Source organism: Buteo buteo, chromosome 21 (assembly GCF_964188355.1).
Source record: "Buteo buteo chromosome 21, bButBut1.hap1.1, whole genome shotgun sequence".
NCBI lineage: Eukaryota > Metazoa > Chordata > Aves > Accipitriformes > Accipitridae > Buteo > Buteo buteo.
The window spans coordinates 24,933-47,004 of record NC_134191.1 but is presented as its reverse complement, the minus strand read 5'-3'; the positions used below and the strand labels follow the sequence as shown (position 1 = coordinate 47,004).

Sequence of the window (22,072 nt, the reverse complement as noted above, 5' to 3'; positions counted from 1 at the left end):
TTACTCTTTAACAGCCTTCAGGCAGTGATCACAGGTAGAAAAATCCTGGTATTTCACAAACCGAACAACCCTTTTTAGCTTGTTTCTCGTAGAACTACCACAGACCATCAAACGCTGTTTTGCTGCGGCCCGGCGACGAGCGGGCGGTACTGCAGCTCGGCGATCGCGCATGCGCAGTGGCGTGCAGCACGCGCTGCTGCCACCCGGGGACCAAAAGCTGGTACTGCAGGTTGGCGCCGCGCTCCAGGCTGCCGTCCGCCGGTAACGGCAATGCGATGCCGCGGTCCCTGCGGGCTGGTGCCGCCGCGCTCGCTGCTGCGTCCCGGTGAGGAAACGCCGCTGCTGCGCCACGCGCGCGGTGTCGGCCGGCGCTCGGCGCGCAGAGCGCGGAACTGCAGCGCCGGCACCGCACAGGTGCGCAGCAGCGCCGCCGCCGCCCCTCTGCTGCTGCCTCCTTGTGGACAATGTGCGGTACTGCAGCTCGGCGTCCGCGCGCCGGCTCCGGCCCCTCCGGCGCGCCGTCGGCGGCCGGCGCATGCGCGATGCCCGGGAGCAGAGTGGTGGCGCGCAGGGCGCGGGTCTCGGCGGCAGCGGGCGAGCGCCGGGACCGCGGGTGAGGCGAGCGATCCCCTCCGGCGGGGGCAGGGGCGGGGGGTGCTTCCTGCCCGCCCGGGGCTGGCGGGACGGGAAGCTGCGAAGCGGCCGCCGCGGCAGGCTCCCGGTCCGCCGGAGGCGAGCCGGGCCAGGGCAGCGCCAGGCAGTTCCCCGAGAGCCGATAGAAGGGAAGAGGGGACGGAGGCGGGCACCCCCCAGGCGCGGCCAGCGGGCGCCTCCCCGAGTCGCCGGAGCTCCCCCGGCGCCTTCCCCCGGCCCCGCTCGGCCAGTGCGGCTGCCCCCAGCTCCAGCCCCTCCCCTGAAGCCTGTGCTGTAGCCGCAGGCAGCCCCCGAGCCCTGTCGTGAGGGCAGCAAGCTGGCCCTCCGACGTTCTCGAGTCTCCCTGAACGTGGGTGCCGTTAGCAGCGGCGCGGGGAGCGAGCGGCGTCTGCGGAAGCCCCTGTGGAAGGAGGGGCTCCGGCCAGGGTCGAGCTACGGTAATAACGGTCGCTGCTGCCTCTTTCCCTCTCCCAGAGGCCACGCTGTGAGTGCGGTTGTCCGTTCGTCCCCGGGGATGCCATTGACTGCAGCAGCCTCAGGCTCGCGTGGGCTGTCTCTGCCTGGCCTCCCTCTCCTCGCGGCGCGGGAGCACAGAGGGACAGGCAGAGCGCTTGCTGGCTGTGAACGGGAGCTGCTGAAGCTGGAGAGGCCAGAGAAAGGTAGAGAAGAAGAAATGGAAGGCCGGCCAGCCGGCAGCTGCCTCCCGCTGCAGGCAAGAGAGAGCCTGCCTCTCTGGGTGTGGGAGGATCCCTCCTCGTAGTCCACATCAGGTCAGACCACCAGGGTCTGTATGCGTGACCAGCAGCATGGTACGGCCACGTAGTGAGCGAGTGAGCGAGACTACGTGTCTAGGAGGCCTCATCTCGTAAGAGCCGTGAGACGCTCACATGTTCCGTTATGTGGAGGACAGCCAAGCGACTGGAGTTACAGAAGAGGAAGGGAGGAGAGAAGGAGAAAGAAGTGTCTGAACTGGCAAGGTCTCCTGGCAGCTCCAAGAGCGAGAGCTGTGGTGAGTCCTGGGCCCTCGGGGCCCTGTCGCTCCTCTTGTGCGTCCCGGTCCCTCCCTCCCCCTCTCCTGGCCCCTTAGCTTTCTCATGCTGCTGTGACGTTTGGGGTTTTTTTGTTTGGTTTTTTTTTTTATTTTGCTTCCCTGTGCCTCTCCTCTTCTGTCTATTCTCTTGTCCTGCTCCCTCTTCCTCTCCCCCTTTCTCCCTCTCTCTCATTCGAGTGCCCCCCTTTCTTTTTCTCTCTGCGTTCTTGTCCTGCTCGCTCTTCCTCTCCCCCCCCCCCGCCCCCCATCTTTGTTCTGCAGCCAGTCGCTGTTTTTTCCTTTTCCATCTCCTTGTCCTGATCTGCATTTGCCTCTTTCCCCACCTCCCAATTTCTCTGGCCTGTTCCCTGGCGTTCTTTTCCTCTCTGCGCCTGTATGTGCCGCTCTGTGTCCCTGCCTTCCTGTCTCTCTTCTTCCTACTTTCTGTTTCTATCCCTTTGTCTTGCTCGCTGTTGCTGTTTATTTTTGTCATTCTGGATCTCGCTGTCCCCGTCCTCCTTCCTGGTCATCTCTTACTCTCTGTGACCCTTTGTGCTGCTTCCTGCCCCTTTTCTATTCATCCTCCCTCTCTCTGCAGGGCTCCTGATACCTCTCTTTGTAAATTCCCCAACCCCCTGTGCTTCTCACGGTCTCTGTCTTTCTCTCTCTCTCTCATTGTCATTGTTCTTGTCTGTCGCGCTGTCTTGCTTCCTGTCCCGTCGTTTCTCGCTGTATCCCTTTGTCCCGCTCCCTGCTCGTATTCGTATTCCTCTCTGTCCTGAGGACCGTCCCAGTTTTTGATCTCCGTCCTGCCCCTGTCCTGATTTTTCCTTCTCTGCCATGTTCCCTGTCCCTCTTTCTGTCTCTTTTCCTCTGTCCCTGCTGCTTATTTCTCCATCTCTGTCCAGACCCCTGTCCCTTCCCCCCCACCCTGCCTTGCTGTCCCTTTCTTTTGCTACCTTTTCTGTCTGTCTTTCTCTGCCCCATTCCCTCTCCCGTCTTTTCTAACTGTGTCCCCCTGTCCAGCTAGCTGTCGCTTCTTTCTTTTTTTCTGTTCCTCAGTATTTTTTTCTTTTTCCGTATCTCTGTCCCACTGCCCATTGCAGTTGGTTTTTTCCCCTCCAATGCTGGCCTGCTCTTTGTCCCTTTTGTCTCTCTCTGTCCTTCTGTCATGCTCCCTGTGTCTATTTAATCCCTTCATCTCTGTCCTGCAGCCCGTTGCTATTTTTTTTTCCCCTCTTCCGTCCCTTTGTCCTGCTCCCCGTCCTTGTCTCTCTTTCCCTTGGTTCTGCCTCTTGTCCTTTTTTCCTTTCTTGCTCCATCTCTCTGTCCTGCTCCCTATCCCTCCCATGCTCTCTCTGTGTCTGTGTCCTTCTCCGTGCCTTTCCCCATGTTGTCTGTCTTGTTCCCTCTTTGGTTTTCTTGTTTTCCGGGTGGCTGGGCCCGGCTACCCGCGGGGGTGCTTCGGCTGGGGGGGTTGGGGTGGGGGCCTGGCCATGCCGGTGATGGTGGGGAAATAAAGCTTGAAATGGCAATCGAGAAGCGACTCCCTGCCTGTGCTGGGGCTGCCCCGCAGAGGCGTGGGGCCAGGCCCTCCGCAGGTCCCGAGCACTCCCTGAAACTACGTGTGGGGCCCCGGGGGTGCAGGGCTGTGGGGTGGTGACGCTCGACGTCACCCGTGGGCACTGCAAGGTCAGAAATGGAGAACAAGTTTTCTGTTCCTGGGGCTTGACAACAGGCTCGTGTGGCTGATTTGGGGGCTCGGAAACAGACCGAGCTGCGCGGCTTTGGGCCCAGAAACAGAGGTCTGGCCCTGCGTGTTTGGGCCTTGAGAACAGGCTCAGCAGCCGTGTTTTTTGGCTCCCAAATGGGCCCCGAGTCAGCTGGTGTGGGGGCCAAAAGCGGGAGCCGGCTTGGCTGGTTTTGCAGGCGGGTGGGAGGGTGTTGGGGGCTGCGGGGGGAAGCGGGGGGCGGGCAGAGTGCGTGGTCCCTCCCCGGAGATGGGGGTCTGGTTGTGTCGGACGCCGAAGTTCGGGAGGCCGGCACGCAGCAGGCCGAACTCAACATCTGCGACGGTCTGTGGGGGACAAGGCGCTTTTCAGACCCCACGTGCCCTCTTTGAGTCCAGCTCTTCTTTCTGCACTGCTCAGAATAGTTGTTAAGTAATTAATAGCCCAAACTAACGGATATTTACTTGACGTGTAACTCTGATGTTTAATCCTAATGCTCCAGTTTTGACAGCAGTTGATATACAACCTTATGGAAAGCCCAGACCGTTGCATGTAGCTGGAGCTTGTAAGGAGAAGCAGCTGAAATCAGCCGGAGCTTCAGTGCGGAGCTGGGGCTTCCACGAGCCAGAACTGTAGCAAGCGGGAGCTGGAACGAGGCGGGGTGTCCACTCTCTGGAGCGTGCATTAGCCAGAGGCGAAAGTACCTGCGGCTGTAACGAGCAGGAGGCGCGATTAGCTGGAGCGTCTTTTCGCTGGAGCGTCCGTCGGCCGGACTGCGCTCCCAGCACGGCGGAAGAGTGGCCGGGCGCAGGCAGGGCTGTCCACAGCAAGTAGCTCCGAGCAGCAGGGAGGTGAGTTGTCCTTCTGCCAGCGGAGAGCCCGGCCTCTTCCCTCGGGGATGCAATCCACGCCACGCTCCTCTCTCTGCATGGAGGGTCTCTCCCGGTCCGTTCCCGCGGGCAGAAGCGAGGTGGGGGTCCCCCGGCTCTCCTGGGGTAGCCCCCTGCCACGAGGGGATGCGGGTGAGGTGTCATCGTCCCCTCGTTACCGGGCAAACGGGAGAGAAACCGGCTGGCGGGAGCTCCTGGGGTGCAGAGCCCTTCCGGCAGAATCCTCCCCTGTCTTTTCACCGTTGGCTGGGTGTGACAAGCAGGTTCATTTCTTTGTCTCCTCTTCTCCCAGCGTCACCTTCCGCGTCACACGAAGAAAATCCTGCCTGGTTAATTCCGCTTGCTGCTCAGGTAATCGCACGTATCGGGCTGGGGGAGCGGAGACGAACACTTGCGAGTTCAAGGGCACTACAGATGCTCCACGTTAAACCCACAGAGAAGGCAAATTTGCTGCTAGTGCAGAAAAGCTGATGGAAAAATTGCTGTTAAGAGATCGTGCTCTGTTCCTGAACTGGTCCCTTGATGTGTTTTTGTTTCAGGTGAAAGAATGAAATTTCCTGTCTGGTAAATTCAGAGCTGCTTGTTAGCTTCTTTAGGGGGTCAAGTGTTTCTCTTCTCTCTGTTCATACTGATTTTATGGGCAAGTTGGAAATAGCCTTTTATTTTTTTATGTATAACTGAATTTTTAGGAATATGTGGTGTCCCTGTAGTTCATTTTTGAGCACCTAGATGCCAGTAGAAATGTAATGAGTGAAACATGATGGGAACTGGTACTTAAACTTGATTTTTTTTTTTGGTTGGGTTTTTTTTTTTTTTTTCCTTCCCCATTAAGAGTGTTGATGGCATGTTGTCCCGTGGCACAATCCCCATTCCGTTCAGCGGAGTCTTCAGTCTAGGACTTTTAAGTGAAAAAGTTTGTCCTTCCAAAAAGGGACTAGTCATTCCTAGGACCGAGGCCTAGACTTGGAGAGTCGCTTAAGTACGTGATCGGAATGAAAGCCAACTTTCAGTTGATGTTGCTGCTGTTGGTCTTTGCTTTCAATGATTTCTCCACCACTCCCTCGTGGTTGGGAGCTCTGAATCGTAATGTTTTTCAGTCTCTAACACATTTCCACCCCCACCCCCCAAAAAAAGGAGAGGCAGTGTCTAAAAGTTAATTAGTTTCCTCACAAATGCGTGAGTAAATAAAATTTGAGTTACGATGATTAAAACCATAAAAATGACACCAGTCTTGCAGATCTGGACTATTTCTGAACAGGCATTCATCACATGCAAAAGTCATCAGGGTACAGATCACCTGCGCTTCATGCTCTGACAAGACAAAATGCTGAGGCAGGGATGAGCTCTGAAAGAAGAAGGGGGGAAAAAAAAAAAAAGGATACAGGGTCATGGTTTTGTTTTGTTGTTGTTTGTTCTTGGAGAGTGCAATATTGACAGGTGCCAGCCTGCAGAGCTCTTCTGCTGCCTGACCTCTCCTTCTCTTTCATGGCTGTAATTGTCATTTGGATAACTGTAGAAGAGCAATTAAGTTACTTGCCTCTGTGAATGTGCTGGTAATACCAGGAAAGCAAATGCTTGAACCAGCAGTGAGTAACTTGGCGACAAGTAGAATTTCTGAAGGAAGAACAGCAGCAGCAACAGGAAGCAAATAGCAAGTGACCAAAAACTTGCGTGTGTTAAACGCATCAAAGCTTTGTTGCCGAATGTTGTTTGGCAGTATGTTCCAAATGGCTTTTTTTGGTAAACGTAAATTTTCAGGAGGTTCAGGGTTGTGTGTGGCAAACCGTGTCCCTCTGCGTACGCGTCCTGCTACGTAAATAGCATGGGTCAGTGGCAAGTCTAGCGGCAGGGCTGCTTTTCCCTACTCTCGACGTTGCTGTACTAGTGTTGCGGTATTTAGACCTTAACGGACGGGCTGAGGAATGGAAGGAGAATGCCCGTTTTCTGTAAGGGCTCAGAATGCCGACCCTTTTCTCTGCCTGCCGCTCCCCTGTGCGTGAGTTGAAGCTGTTTTGTTTTTCTCCCTTGTTCCTGGTCTAAATATTTCTGGAGCTATTGCTGCTGTGGGTTTGCAATTGGTGTTACTGCGTTTTTGTAGCGTTCTAGCGATAGGTCGTTTCTACTGTGGCGAAGCATCAAGATACGGTTTTCGGTTTAAAGCGTCAGAAACTACGTTCACTGAAACCGGTAACTCATGGCGGAGGGGAAACCGATCTGGCGCGTGCAGCTGTGCTCGTAGGGGTGCTCGGTGGCTCCTCATCAAAACAGCAGGGTGTGTGCGTGGACATCTGTAGGGTTGCGCTCTGGGTCCGAGAGCGTTAGCGTATTTTTGCTGTTGGAAGATGGAATGGAGCATGTGGCTGTTAAATCTCAGGGCGGTCAAAAGCTAGGAGGGACCCTGAGCGGGTTTGGTGGCACAACTGCAGTTTTAAAAGATCTTGCCCGTTTGGAGCAACAGCCTGGAAAAAATGATTCCTTTTTTGCAACGAGGCAGTTCACAAGGACAGATGTGTTGCTGTGCTCTTTAGCAAAAATACTCAACTTGGGACGTATAGGGTGATGAAGGCTCGGCTATACTAAGGCTCGAGAAAATGTAGGTAGGTCTCTATGTGTGTCACCTGCGTGTATCTAGGAAAGTGAGTTCTAGTGAAAGTAAAGTTGCCAATGAGTCAAAAAAGAAAGGGGAAAAAAAAAAGGCACGGTTGTCTGAAAAATGCAAAAGCGCTAGTGGCCTGTGTCGTCAACTGTACCGAAGATGACACAAAAATACTTTTTCTCCGCTCAGTCGTACTGTCTTCACAAACCTTCACAAAAAAAAGGCAGCTTTGGATTCCTACCCAGCTTTGTGCTAATGTTTTTTTTCTTCCCTCAGCTGGATGTCAGCTGGCACCATTTCGCCGTGGTTGCCCTTTCTTCTGCCGTGACGGTACGAGACAGATGGAAAGATTCCATAGTGGCCTGCAAGTACAAGGTACACCTACGATGTGTGTCTGCATTTTTGCAAAGGTTCTTGCAGTATGGACTTTAACATTGAGAGTGTGCCAACTCTCCTTCTACTTTTTTTTTTAACATGAAATATTTTAACACAAATACTAAAAATAAGTTCTGTTCTGGAGCATGTTACACCTATACAAAGTTTACTTCCCTCAGTTTATTTTCTCTTCCTGAAAGCATAATCTTCTGTTTCTGTGTGCTTGCTAGTAAATGATACTTTGAAACTAATTTTGTACTAAAAGAGGGAAGAAACTGTTGGTAAGAGTTCAGCTGTTCAGAAGAAACAGACTTTGTTTTCATGATAAAACCTTTATGCTTTTACAGTCAATGAGTTTTTTAAAATATCTTATAGTAGTACTCAAAAACGTTACGGAGATAATTAGCATCTGTACTAAAAGCAATCAAGGTCAAAGAAGAGACGTGGACAAAACAGGACAAATGGGCGTCGCATCTGTGTTTTCCAGGCTTTCCCAGGAAGCATTAGCAGCCTTGTAACTAGTGACAGGGAGTCCTGAGGTGGTTTTGATGAGTTACTGCTTCAGTAATGTATTTTTTCCTTTAACCTACAGTGTGTAATTTTGACTTCAGTTGGAGAGAGATTTTTCCAAAATGGAAGTCTTTCTCTCTCAAAGAAATTTTGTTTTATGAACTTCCTGTCAGAGTGGATCTTCAGAGGTGATCGACTTGACAGTAGAAGTCATCAGTAACAAGACTTTTCACTCTCTTTAAAAAAAGAGCGGAAAAAAAAAAGTCAATTTCCTTCCAAAGACCCAAGCACAGCCCATCTTCCTAAAGTTGATGGCATCACTGGTCTTTGGTTTCTCAGTTGTAACAGTCGAGATAACATGAAAACGCGTTGCTCTGCATGCTTCAGTACTGCCAAAAGCATTAGGAAACCCGCCAGTCCTTTTTAGTAGTCTGAGGTATTGCAGCACTGGGGATTTTACAAATTGACTTGCATTGTTTAAACTGCAACTGCCAAATAGCTGTAGTATATGATTTGTTAGGTGTATGTAAGCAGTTAGGTATTTGTCTAAACATTTAAAAAGAGAGGCAACTGAATGTTATGGGGTTTTTTTCCTGATGTTTTGACGGAGTGCTCTGAAGTACTTTCTTTCTGTCTGGCTTTCAATGGTGCGTTTCCCTGGCACTTCAGTAGCACCTCTCTTGGGCAGCTCAGCTGGCCAGGTGTCCCTCCGCGTTCTGTAACACGCACAAAAACCCCTAGTCCCATTATAACTGTGTACTTTGGAGAGAGATAATTTAATGGTATGAATTCAGAGCTGTGCAAGTTAAGGTAATGGAAAAGGAAAATCAAATACTTTTACAGTATAAGTATTTTTATTGGATGTATATAAGCATGGGCACACCTTTTTAGTGTAAAGTGAATGATTGAGATTTATTCTTTATTTTTCATTTTGCTCTTTGAAGTTTTCCACTTCACTTTCAGCTTTATTCACCAAACAAGCAAGATGCAAAGCAGCAGCAGCAACGCAAGGGCTGTAGCTGTTGTGGCGGATCCGTAAGCGTAGATTCTGATTGTGTACGACCTCATCCCGCAGCCTCCCAGGGTTATCTCCCTGCAGCAGTGCTGTAAGGAAGGGAGGAGATGTTTTCCAACACCGGCAAGAGTGTTTACTTGTATGCTAAGAAGGTGTTCAAAATGGTATCGATTAGCCTAAATGCTGATCTTAAGTGTTCCAATCGCTCTTAACTTTTAAAGGAGGTGGTGTATTTCGAGCTGACCTGTTTACCTGGAATCCTCCTTTAGCTCAGCGACTCTTCTTGTGCACCCCCAGCCTCTGCTGGCAGGGCGGTATGAGAAGCTGGAAGGTCCTTGACTTAGTATAAACACTGCTTAGCAACAACTACAGCATCGGGGTGTTGTCAACATTATTCTCATCCTAAATCCAAAATGGCCCTATACCAGCTACTCAGAAGAAAATGAACTTTATTCCAGCTGAAGCCAGGACAACCCCAAACCCCCTGATTCTGGGTCTGCAATGGAAAAAACCAAACAAATTTGGGACTCCTGGGAAGGCCAAATCCGCCTGGATTGGTGCAGCTGGAAAGCAAAAAACCCACCCCGTTTTCATGCACAAACCACACCCAAAAGTTCACCCCTTTTTATGTTGTGGAAGAGCACTGAATCACACCCCAAACTGAGTATTTTGAAAAAGCAAAAAACTCCCCAGTTTGGGGAAGACTGGGGATGAAGCACAGGCAGTTTGAGGGGCGTTGCTGGGGGTCCTCCCAGTGTGGATGATCTGGTGTGGATGCTCTGTTGCGGGTTATCCCAGGTGAGTTACCTGCTGTGGATCATCCTGGGTGGACTCCCTGGGGTAGGTCATCCCCACCCGTGTCCCCCATGCACCTTTGTACCCTCACCTACCCTCTCCCCGGTGTGTGTTTCTCCCCCATATGCCCCCCGCTGCTCCAGCCCACCCCCTTCACCCATGTGAGTTTTTAACCCAGGTGAGTTGTTTCCCCCCGCATCCCCTGCTCTCCTATCTCCTGCCCCCCCCCCCCCCGCTTCATTTCCCTCCTCCATATTCCAACCCCCCCCCATCCTTCAGGCTCCAGACCCCTGGCATGCTGCCTGCACCCCATTCTCTGTCATTTTTTCTTCTTCTTTTCCTTACAAGTTGTTGTTGTTGTTGTTGTGTCTTTTTAATGATTAAACTGTTTTCGTTTCAAGCCACGAGTTTTCTCACTTTCGCCCTTCCGATTGTCTCCCTGTCCCACTGGGGGCGGGGGAGCGAGTGAGCGGTCGCGTGGGGCTTTGTTGCTGGCTGGCGTTAAACCACGACACGAGGTGAGTTGCAAGCCCTGCCTGGCTAATGCTGGAGGCTCTCTATGTTTGTCCTGACATCTTGACGGGCCATCCTTGTTCTTCATTGCCGCTTTATAGCGAGCGCCTCTCGCTCTGTAAGCGGCAGTACTGGGGCCGTGCAGGTACTGCGTGTTGCAGGCAGCAAAGGGCAATTGTGACGCTTGCTGGCGGGAGCGGCAAGGAGCGCGGAGCCACGCTCCTGTAGGGAGCAAAGATGGAACCTTGAGGGCTCTGTGGTCCTCTGCTGAGGACATCTACTATCCTGACAGGCCTCTTTGCTTTCCCTGCTTCGTGTCTAATTGCTTTGCACGCCAGGGGGCGGGGCGGTAAGGAACACCGTGCAGCGTCTCTTCGATAAGAGTCGAGCCCCGCACAAGAAGCCTTGCGTGCGTGCAGGATTAGGAGAGCAGAGTTCTGACAGCACAGAGGTGAGGAAAGGTGTGCCCACCCCAACTGAGCCCCAGGGTGGCCAGGGTATCGTTCTCTTGCAGGTGGGCCGCTGGCATCTGGTGCGCTGGGACATGGCGTTCCCTGCTGAACAGAGCTGCCCCTCTGGCACAAAGCAGCTTTGGGTCTCTTGTGGCCTGCCTTCAGGCTGTCACCTGAACCGGGCGGGTTTTTTTGTTTTAAATCTCTCGCCAGCATCTGTTGACTGGCTGCTGTCACTCCCGTAACCCTGATGCCACATGCAGAGGGATACAGCAGTCCCTGGGCCTTGCTCCAGGGGACCACCCCCCTCCCCCCTGCCATTTGCAGGTTCCCTGTGCTGCTTCTCCTCTCTAGATAACGGGGGGGGGGGGGGGGCAGGGGCAGAAGCGACCACCCCAATTGACTGTTCTTTGCACTTGACTGCTGTAAACGCTCCAGCCACTCGGGTGCTTTTTGGAACGGAGGCGATGAAGATGACTGCCTGGGCTGCGAGTGGGGAAAGGGCAGGGCAACGTAAGCCCTGTGCCCCCAGTAAGTAGTTGCCGCCTGTGTCTGGTCTCTTCTGGGCTGAGCTGTCGGTCATCCCTCATCCAGCTGATGCTCCGAAGAGGAGCGTTGTGGGGATGCTGCTGCCCGGCGACCAAAATCGGGTACTACAGCTCGGAGGCTGCAAAGGCGCGGTGGTGCCCCTGTAACGGCACCCGTGGTCCAACGGTAACGGCAGTGCAGCACGGGGGGTAAGTGCCGCCGCGCTCGTTGCTTCCTCCCGGTAAGGAAACGCCGCTGCCGCCCCACGTGGGCGGGCGCTCAGCGCGCAAAGCGCGGAACAGCAGCGCCGGCACCGCACAGGTGCGCAGCAGCGCCGCCGCCTCGGGTGCTGCCGCCTTGTGGGCAAAGTGCGGTACTGCAGTCCGGCGTTCGCGCGCCGGCTCTGAGCCCTCCGCTGTTGCCTAGCAGCCGGGACGCATTACGGCCGCTCGGCAAAAGCGCATGCGCGTTGCGCATTTTGCGGCGCTCGCCGCTGTTGCCTGGCAACCGAAGGGCGACATGGCGCCGCTGCAACCGCGCATGCGCGGCGACGTGGTTTACGGCGCTCCTGCTGTTGCCTAGCAACCGGGACGCGTTACGGCCGCTCGGCAACCGCGCATGCGCGCTGCGCCTTTTGCGGCGCTCGCCGCTGTTGCCTGGCAACCGAAGCGCGACACGGCGCCGCGGCAACCGCGCATGCGCGGCGGCACGGTTTACGGCGCTCCTGCTGTTGCCTAGCAACCGGGACGCGTTACGGCCGTTCGGCAACCGAGCATGCGCGCTGCGCCTTTTGCGGCGCTCGCCGCTGTTGCCTGGCAACCGAAGCGCGACACGGCGCCGCGGCAACCGCGCATGCGCGGCGGCACGGTTTACGGCGCTCCTGCTGTTGCCTAGCAACCGGGACGCGTTACGGTCCCTCGTCAACAGCGCATGCGCGCTGCGCCTTTTGCGGCGCTCGCCGCTGTTGCCTGGCAACCGAAGCGCGACACGGAGGCGCGGTTTACGGCGCTCATGCTGTTGCCTAGCAACAGGGACGCGTTACTGCCCCTCGTCAACAGCGCATGCGCGCTGCGCCTTTTGCGGCGCTCGCCGCTGTTGCCTGGTAACCGAAGCGCGACACGGCGCCGCGGCAACCGCGCATGCGCGGCGGCACGGTTTACGGCGCTCCTGCTGTTGCCTAGCAACCGGGACGCGTTACGGTCCCTCGTCAACAGCGCATGCGCGCTGCGCCTTTTGCGGCGCTCGCCGCTGTTGCCTGGTAACCGAAGCGCGACACGGCGCCGCGGCAACCGCGCATGCGCGGCGGCACGGTTTACGGCGCTCCTGCTGTTGCCTAGCAACCGGGACGCGTTACGGTCCCTCGTCAACAGCGCATGCGCGCTGCGCCTTTTGCGGCGCTCGCCGCTGTTGCCTGGCGACAGAAGCGCGACACGGCGGCGCGGTTTACGGCGCTCCTGCTGTTGCCTAGCAACAGGGACGCGTTACGGCCGTTCGGCAACCGAGCATGCGCGCTGCGCCTTTTGCGGCGCTCGCCGCTGTTTCCTGGCAACCGAAGCGCGACAAGGCGCCGCGGCAACAGCGCATGCGCGGAGCGCTGTTTACGGCGCTCCTGCTGTTGCCTAGCAACCGGAACGCGCCATGGCTGCTCGGCAACCGCGCATGCGCGGTGGCGGCCCCTCTCGCCAGCGCTCTCTTCTGTCACCTAACGACCAAATTTCGGTACTGCAGCTGGGGTGCCGCCCATGCGCGCTGGCTCGTTATGCCAAGCCCTCGCCGCTGCCACCCCGCGACCAATGTTCGGTACTGCAGCTCGGAGGCTGCGAGTGCGCGGGGCTGCCCCGGTCCTGCACGTGCCGTCCGACGGTAACGGCAATGCGGCACCGGCGGGAGGTGCCGCCGCGCTCGTTGCTTCCTCCCGGTAAGGAAGCGCCGCCAGCAAGGAAAGCTTGCACGGGCTGTCTCTGCCCGGCCTCTCTCTCTGCGCGGCGCGGGAGCACAAAGGTACAGACGGGGTGCTTACCGGCTGCGGGCAGGAGCTGCTGCAGCTGCAGCTGGAGGGGCCAGAGAAAGGCAGAGAAGAAGAAATGGAAGGCCGGCCAGCCAGCAGCTGCCTCCCGCTGCAGGCAAGAGAGAGCCTGCCTCTCCGCGTGTGGAAGGACCCCTCTTCGTAGTCCGCAGCAGGTCAGACCTCCGGGGTGCACCGCAGGGTCCGGATGCGGCACCGACGGTGTGGTATGGCCACGTAGCGTGCGAGCGAGCGAGGCTCCGTGCCTAGGAGACCTCGTCTCGCAAGACCTATGAGACGCGTGTTCTCCTAGGGGGAGGACTGCCGTGCCGCCCGAGTTACAGAAGAGGAGGGGAGCGGGAGAGGAGCAGAAAGAAGCATCTGAACTGGCAAATTCTCCTGGCAGCGCCAAGAACAAGAGCTGTGGTGAGCCCCGGGCCCTCGGGGCCCTGTCTCCCCTCTTCCGCGTTCTGGTCCCTCCCTGCCCCTCCCCTGGTCCCCTCTCTTTCCCACACCACTGCCTTTTTTTTTTTTTTTTCCTTTCCTCCCTTGTACCCCTGGTACTGAAAAGCCGGTCGAAGAAACTCCCTAAGACTCGTTTTGGAGTTTTAGAAAGCAGGCATTCTTCATTGCAGCGCTGGATGCACGGGGGATAGTTCCACCTAGCGTGCATGCCACAGCTTTAGCACAAACAGGTTATATAGAATAAGTAATTGCATGTTAATCAGATTAGAATACATATACGTAAAGACGATGGCAACCGGTTATCATAGTACTGCCTACATCCGATCAAGCGCAATGAAGGATCCATTTGAGTCGAAGGGCTGCTTTTGCAACCACCGACCCATTTGAAGTTCTTGCTGGCTGTCCTTGAAGTCTTTATTCTTGTCCTTGTTCTTTGATCTTGAAGCTTAACGCAGTTTCAATCATGTGTGGTCAGTTTCAGCATTGTTCTCATCTAGCATACAGGAACATCTCCTCATAAGAGCAAAGAACTGCAAAACTTAGGAGTACCTACCTCTGCTAGTCGATTGCTTGGCTATACTTTTGTCTGTTGTTTCAATCATAGTGTTAGTATAAGATTTCTAATAATTATTTACCAAATCTCACTTTTACAGTCACCTAGCAGCAAACCAGTTTCCACAGCTGGTATAAAATATTAAAACCATCCCAATATTTAGACGTGCCATACAGAATGTATGGAAATATGCTATCAGAGGTGTCTGAGGGGCAGGGGGAGCGCGGGGGGGGCGCCCCGAGCCCCGGAGCAGACTCGCTGGCATGACTTAATAGGCACGCAACTGACTGAATAAACGCTGGCCATCCGTCCCTTTGCCCTCTGGGCTGCGTTTGCGCTCCCTTTGCATGACTGGAGGGGCTGTGAGGGAGCCCAGGGGAGGAGGAGGAGGTGAGGCGCTGGGGGGGTCGGGCCGTGCCCCCCCTGTTCCTGCTGGGCTCCAGCTGTTGCAAATATTCTGGTAAAGAAATCAAAATTTAATCACATAGAAGAGTTAGCTTTGATTAAGAAGTAAAATTGTGAAGCATAACGTATAGGATTGTCAAGTTCGAAACGTAGCCATAGAAACTTTAGGAACGGTGTTACGTGTGACTCTAGGAACCTTAATATTGTTAAAGTTTGAAAGAGCTAACACTAGAAACCTCACCAGGAAGTTACTGGTTTTTCTACGTTCTGTTTCAGGAAACTAAGGAAACCGTCGTGGACACCAGTTTGCTGCTTGGAAACCCCCTTACCCTTCCCATCTTGATTTGAGTATCGAAGATGCCAGTCAGCAGAGCTAAGTGTAACTGACCAATGATTGTTTTTAAATAAGAATATTGATAAGGTTATATAATCAAAGGACCGATCATTATAAAGGTTAAATTTAAGAATGAGCATAGTATGCATTTTTACGGAAGGAGCTTACGTAACAATGATCTGACAGGAAAAGTCTGTAAAAACTGATGGATTTTGATGCTAAGTGGGGCAGGCATTTGCAGGAGCGATCCCCCGTGTCCCCAGCGGTGCGATAAACAAAGTGCCTGCTTCTTAACTTCCCGTTGGTGTTAAGGAGTTTTATTCCGGATTTCGGGAACGGTTTTGGCGACCCAGATGGGACCTTGTGAGTGAGACTGGACGAGATCGAGTGTCGATCGAACTCCGGCCGGCACCGAGGTATTCTCGGGGAGAACCGTCACCCTTGACTCGCAAAGCTCCTCGCAGCGTTCCCTGGAAAAAAGGTAAGGCGCCGCTGCTTTGGAATTTGTTTGGAAAGCCTGCCCGTGAGGCGCGGCGAAAGCTTCGCAGGGTTGGGGCTTGGAGGGTACCCATCTGCAGTGGAAGCCTAGGCGTCTGCCTGTAAGTCATAAGCGAAAGCTATTGCTGGGTTGGACTTTGTGTATTATTTGGGACAATTGTCATTTGCATTTGTTTGGTATTTGGTATTTGAATGTATATAAGTATAATGGCATTAGCAAAATTGTTTAAAAATAAGAGTGCAGGAAATGGAACTGCTGATGAAAAGATACCAAAAACATCACCGTTGGGACATTTATTGGCACATTGTGGTGAATTGCAGGAAAAATGGTAAACAAACAGAACTCTGAGTTACAATACTATATTGCAATTACTGTTGTTTTGTAGGAGAGAGAGTAAATGGAACAAAGTGCCATATGTAGATTTGTTCTTTTTAAGTGAACGTATCTGACGGGGACCGGAGGGGAGTCTCCCAGCAGAACCTCTGGTTACAGCTAAACCGGGAGAACAGAAAATTGAATTTGAATTGACACTAGAGTCACCTTTTCAGTTTTAAATACCTTAGAGGGAGAGTTGAGTTTTGAAGAAATTGGTGGTGTCGGTGCAACAAGTGAAAGAGAAACTAGACCCTTCTTTAAATCTTTAACAATGAAATTAGGAAAGCAACGGGTCACTCAGCAGTTTTTGTGTTTGCCAAATTCCCCTAAACTCCTGTTAAGGAGAGATCTATTTGAGAACTTAGAGGCAGAAATTAAATTAAAAAATGGAGAGATTAAAATTTTAATTCCAGTAACTAAACGTATCGAAGCAGTGGCTTTGTTGTTAACAGAATGGTTACCGACAGCAGAAGATTATACCAGTCAAAGTCTAATGCTGTAATTCCAATCGTCTGGACTGGGAATTTCCTGGTAAATCCAAAAAGCAGAACCTGTGAGAGTTGATTTAAAGCCAGGATGGAATCCGGTAAGAATTAAACAATACCCCCTAAAACCGGAAAGTCGGAAAGGCTTAGCAATGGTAATACAAACATTTTTAAGATACAAATTGTTAATAGAATGTGAATCCAGATATAACACCCCGATCTTGCCTGTTAAAGGCTAATGAAAAAGATGATAGATTAGTTCAAGACCTCCTCAGAGCAAGAAATCAAATAGTACAAGATATTCATCCGGTAGTAGCAAATCCTTATACTTTGTTAACAACCCTAACGGAGAAACAAGAATGGCTCACAGTGTTAGACCGAAAAGATGCCTTTTTCCATATTCCCTTGGATCCCAGTAGTCAAGAGGTTTTTGCTTTGGAATGGTAAAATCCTGAGACCGGGAGAAAAACACAATATACGTGGACAGTCTTGCCTCAAGGCTTTAAGAATAGTCTTACCATTTTTGGAAATAAATTGGCACGAGAATTAGAGATTTGGAAGAAAAAAAATAATCAAGAAATCTTGCTGAAATATATGGATTATCTGTTAATTGTAGCTGAGACGGAAGAACAATGCACAAAGCTAACTATTAACTTTTTGAACTTTTGGGGAATCGGTGGATATCGAGTGTCAAAAGAAAAAAAACAAATAACCCAGAAAGAAGAAACTTATGTAAATGAGTTTTAAAATCCTAAAAGGACAGAGACAATTGGGAACTGAGAGAAAAGAGGCAATTTGTTGTCTCCCCGAACCTAAGACTAAAAAAATTAATGATGAGCATTTCCGGGAATGCTTGAGTGGTGTCACCTGTAGATTATAAATTGTGGCTTGCTGGTCTGACCTTGATAGGAGCAGCTCAAAACCTCAAACAATGGATTGGACCGATGCCAAGAAAGCTACTTTCCAAGAATTGAAACAGGCTGTAATAGGGGTGCCAGCCCTAGGCCTGCCAGATCTCACAAAGACACTTGAACTTTTTGCTCGTGAAAGAAGAGGTATAGCTCTGGGTATCCTGGCCCAATATTTAGGGCCAAGTGGGAGAGCTGTGGCCTACTTCTCGAAGCGATTAGATAATGTGAGTCTGGGATGCTGTGGTTGTCTGAGAGCCGTCGCTGCAATTGTGCTACTGATCCAGGAAGCTCGTAAGTTTAACCTGAAGACAAAGGATTACTGTTTGTTTCCCATATGATAACTGTTGTGCTAAAACAGAAAAGGGGGCATTGGGTATCCCCTAGCAGGATGCTGAAATACCAAGTGGTGTTGCTGGAACAAGAAGATGTTTACCTAGAAACTACTACCACCGTTAACCCTGTTGCATTTTCAACAACTGATCAAGTTAAAGGAGAACTGGAACGTGACTGCTTGCAGACAATTGAAAGAGTTTACTCCAGCTGACTGGATCTCTGAGATGTGCCGCTAGAAGAAACGGATTGCGAACTACATACCGACGGAAGTGGTTCCATCTGTGAAGGAAAATGTTTATCAAGATAGACAATAACTACTGAGGAGGTAATTTCGTTGCCAACTTTGCCTTTGACGATATCTGCCCAAAAGGCTGAATTGATAGCTCTTATTCGAGCTCTGGAACTAAGTCAAGGAAGGCGAGTCAACACTTGGACAGACTCAAAGTATGCTTTTGGAGCAGTACGTGCGCATGGAGCGATATGGAGAGAAAGAGGACTGTTATCTGCACAAGGAACCACCATTCAGCACGCAGAACAAATACTGAAATTGTTAGAAACCATTCAAAAACCAACAGCAGTCACGATAATGCACTGTAAAGCACATCAGTTAGGTAAGACCGGTCCGAACGCAGGTAACCGACTAGCTGATAAAGCTGCTAAAGAGGCTGTGGAAAAAGGCATCCTAGCACTAGTTCCAGAGAAAAGTATAAAATTGCCTAAAGAAACTCCAAATTATAACGAAAAAGATGAAGAATTAATTATTAGATTGCAGGCTAACAAAATGAAACAGGATAGGCTGTAACACCGACAGGTCAAATAATAGTCCCACCCACAATAATAAGAGAAATTGCCCGAGCTGAACATCACAAAGTATATCGGGGAACAGAAAGTGAAATACGACAAAGATTGTTTAAACAATTAGAAGCGGATGTGAAATTTATATATAAAAATATCCCCAAATCAGTAATAAGATCATCTTTGGGATTATGAAATAAGGAAATTTTTTAGGAGAATATTAGCAAATTGATTTTATAGAATTGCCTTGAAAAGAAGGATCTATCCTAGTTTTAGTTGATATCTTTACTGGGTGGCCCGAGGCTTTCCCTTGTCGCACCAACAAAGCAAGGGAAGTACTCAAAGTCTTGCTCAAAGAGATAATACCAAAATGTGGGGTGCCTGTAAGAATGTCATCTGACAATGGCCCTCATTTTATAGCAAAGATTATGAGACAAGCTGAGCAAAGTATTATCTATAGATTGAGACTATCACACCCCACATAGACCACAAGCAAGTAGGGGAAAAAAAAAAGAGAGAGAGAGAATGAACTATACCCTTAAGCAACAGTTGAGTAAAATTTGTCAGGAAACCTCACTCACATGGGTTAAAGCATTACCCATGGCTCTATTAAGAATCAGAGTATAGCCAGAAGAGAAAGAAAATTTAAGTCATTATGAAATATTGTATGAAAGACCATATCAAGAGTCCTATGTTCTGAGTATCTTGAGTGCCTTTGGAGATAGGTTTTTAAAAGGTGTTATGATTTCTTTAAGCAATTCTTTTCAGGAACTTTGTCAGTATGTCTCCACAGCTGGACCCTTAGAATTGGACGTAGCAGCGCATCCCTTCCGACCAGGAGACTGAATGTATGTAAAATCACGGAGAAGTGGAAAGGACCGTATCGAGTCATTTTAACAACCCTTATAGCAGTAAAGGTCTGGGAGAAGAACCTTGGCTTCATTATTCAAGAATAAAGAAAGCACCAACAAGAAATTGGAAGTCTAAAGAAACCGGCCCTTTAAACCTGAAAATCTATAAGTAAGTTTCACGTTATCTATTTGGGAAAACAGCTGTGTAAAGTTTATAATATTGGGGTTGCTATCAGGAATATTGTCGAGGGCAATAATCTTTTTGTGTGTTTAGAGGGTGTATGTATTTTTTTGAGGAGTTCTAAACATGAGATAAACAAAATGAAACAATTATTGTTTGAGCTATTAATCTTGACATTAACCGTTTTTGTAATTTGGATTAAAAAAAAAAAATCTAAGTTTTGTAATTGATTCAAAGTTTTGTAAAGACAGAAAATTGAACCTCAGTAACAGCCTGCCTTCCGATTCCAAAGTCAGATGAAAATCTAGTTCCGTGGAGAATATTGACATTGAATTTAACCAAAACTTGAGAAAAGATGCAGAACAATGAGAATCATTTTAGCAAATTAAATGGGATGGATTTAAAAGGCAATTATTTTTTTTATTTGAAAGAAGGAATTATAGCGTTGTGAATTATAACATTACCAAACCATCCACCTCATGGACAAAAGAATTAATTTACTCGCCCTTCGGGAGGAACTTGTACAAGCACCCCTTGGGGCTGTCAGTTGCCAAAACCGTAGAGACAAGTGCAAAAAGGAACTTGGCATCATATTTGAAATATAAAACGCTGTTTAGAATTTACTGGAGTTCCAGGATCCTTGTTAGAGCCACCCAGAGTCGGGACCATCTGTGGAAATTTAGACTGGTTTAGACAACCAGAGAAAAATCACACATCCTAAACAGAGCTGAATGAAGGTTTATACTTGCAGCTCCTCTGACCCCAAACTCCAAAGACTTTCTCTAGTAGCTAAAGCTCTAAGATGGGGATGTATTTGTAGAAAGTATAATAATATTTTACATGATCTTTGGTCCCCTCTTAATGACGGAAAAAATTTAGCTTGGAGTTGACTGTATTAAAGGACAGGTGAAAAGTTCAGGGTTAACTGTTTGGGTGACTAGTGATGATATATGACCCACTTACCTTTTCATGAAGGAGAAAAGCAAATGGTAGACTTTAGACTTAATAACTCTATCCTCTCTCTGGAAGAAATCTCCCTTGTGGCCTCGCTGGTGGACCTGGGTAAATGGAAAAGATGATACCTGGCAATCGCCAAGTCTTAGACCTAAAATAAGATGGGTATTAAAATCTGTATTTTGACCCCAGTTAACACCTCTTCCAAATCAGATGACTCTTGCCATCTTTCATTCAATCAAGGAAGTGCCTGCTGCTTAACTTCCCGTGGGTGTTGAGGAGTTTTGTTCTGGATTTCGGTCCCCCAGCTGCGGGCTGGGGCTGGAGGAGCCGCAGGTGCGGGCAGTGAGGCTGATGGGGATGGCCCCTCCCTGGAAAGGGGGGGCTGCCGGGGGAGGGGCGGGGGCGGGGCCGGTGGGAGCCCAGGCAGGAGCAGAGCAGTGGCCGGGCTGCGGCTGCCCCTCGGGAGAAGGTGAGCAGGGCCGGGCGCCCCTCGGACCGCGAACGTCGGAGGCGGGGTGGCCCGGGGGAGGTGGGGGCCGCCGGTGCCGAGGCCGGGGGGAGCCCTGGGGGCTCATGGGGCGGCTGGGAGCACGTGCGCGCGGGGGGGGGAGGCTCACAGGGCGGCTGGGACCACGTGCGCGCGGGGGGGTGGTGCTCACCGGGCCCCGTGGCGGGGCTGCGCAGTCGGCCGGCGGGTTCCGAGGAAATCCCCGAGGAGGACGGCGGGGTCCGTGTCGGACGCACGGAGCGGCAGCGGGGTTGCGCCGTGCTGGAGCGGCGGTGGCGGGCGCTGCCCGGAGCTGGAGCCGGGCGGGGGGGGGGGGGGCCGCTCCGTGCCGGGGCAGCGGCGGCGGGAGCACGCTGGAGCCGCCCGGACCGGCGCTCGGGGCTCGGCGGGAACTGCGGCTGCGCCGGCGTGGGGGTGGGCGGAAACGGAAGCGGCGTCCCCTTGGGGTCAGGCAGCAGGGCAGGCTGCCTCCCGGGGCATGCCGGGAGCTGTAGTTTTCGCGGAGTCGGCGGCCGGGCAGTAGCGTGGCTCTCGGGCGCGGCGTAGTCCTCGCTGCCGCCGCGGCCCCCGGAGTCCGACCGGGTCAGACCCAGGAGCGTTGCTGGTTTTGCATGGTTTTCCGCGGGCTTCCCTCTGTGCCCGCTCCCCAACCAGCCGTGCGGACGCGCCTCCCGGGCGCATGCGCTGTCCTGCGCGTGGGGCAGCCCGGCGTTCGCTCGCCGGCTCCGGTCCCTCCGGTGCATGCGCGGTGTCCGGGAGCAGCGTGGCGGCGCGCAACGGGCTATCGCCGCGACCGCGGGTGAGGCGAGCGATCCCTTCCGGCGGGGACGGTGGTGGTGGCGGGGGGTGCCTCCTGCCCGCTGGTCGCCCGGGGCTGGCGGGACGGGAAGCTGCGAAGCGGCCGCCACGTCAGGCTCCCGGTCCGCCGGAGGCGAACCGGGCCAGGGCAGCGCTGGGCAGTTCCCCGAGAGCCGATAGAAGGGAAGAGGGGACGGAGGCGCGCACCCCCCAGGCGTGGCCAGCGGGCGCCTCCCCCGGCGCCTTTCCCCGGCCCCGCTCGGCCAGCGTGGCTGCCCCCAGCTCCAGCCCCTCCCCTGAAGCCTGTGCTGTAGCCGCAGGCAGCCCCCGAGCCCTGTCGTGAGGGCAGCAAGCTGGCCCTCCGACGTTCTCGAGTCTCCCTGAACGTGGGTGCCGTTAGCAGCGGCGCGGGGAGCGAGCGGCGTCTGCGGAAGCCCCTGCGGAAGGAGGGGCTCCGGCCAGGGTCGAGCTACGGTAATAACGGTCGCTGCTGCCTCTTTCCCTCTCCCAGAGGCCACGCTGTGAGTGC

At 52.4% G+C, this 22,072-nt stretch overlaps 1 protein-coding gene and 1 long non-coding RNA gene across 2 annotated transcripts; one reads left to right on the top strand and one right to left on the bottom strand.

Moving 5' to 3' along the window:
* Positions 1-546: 546 nt before the first annotated feature.
* Positions 547-3,607, top strand: LOC142042815 (uncharacterized). The gene is made up of 2 exons (XM_075053164.1): positions 547-613; positions 1,129-3,607. Exon 2 carries the CDS (start codon positions 1,552-1,554, stop codon positions 2,464-2,466), a length of 915 nt encoding a protein of 304 aa, XP_074909265.1. The 5' UTR covers positions 547-613; positions 1,129-1,551; the 3' UTR covers positions 2,467-3,607.
* An 11,550-nt stretch (positions 3,608-15,157) lies between these two features.
* LOC142042593 (uncharacterized) lies at positions 15,158-20,976 on the bottom strand. The gene is made up of 3 exons (XR_012653809.1): positions 20,897-20,976; positions 20,244-20,385; positions 15,158-15,320 (listed from the first exon to the last, which is right to left on the bottom strand). It is a non-coding gene; the product is annotated as an uncharacterized LOC142042593 (long non-coding RNA).
* Positions 20,977-22,072: the final 1,096 nt, after the last annotated feature.

What these genes read in the sequence shown, in the direction of transcription:
- LOC142042815 (XM_075053164.1), top strand. Translation starts at nt 1,552, where the DNA reads ATGTGGAGGACAGCCAAGCGACTGGAGTTACAGAAGAGGAAGGGAGGA.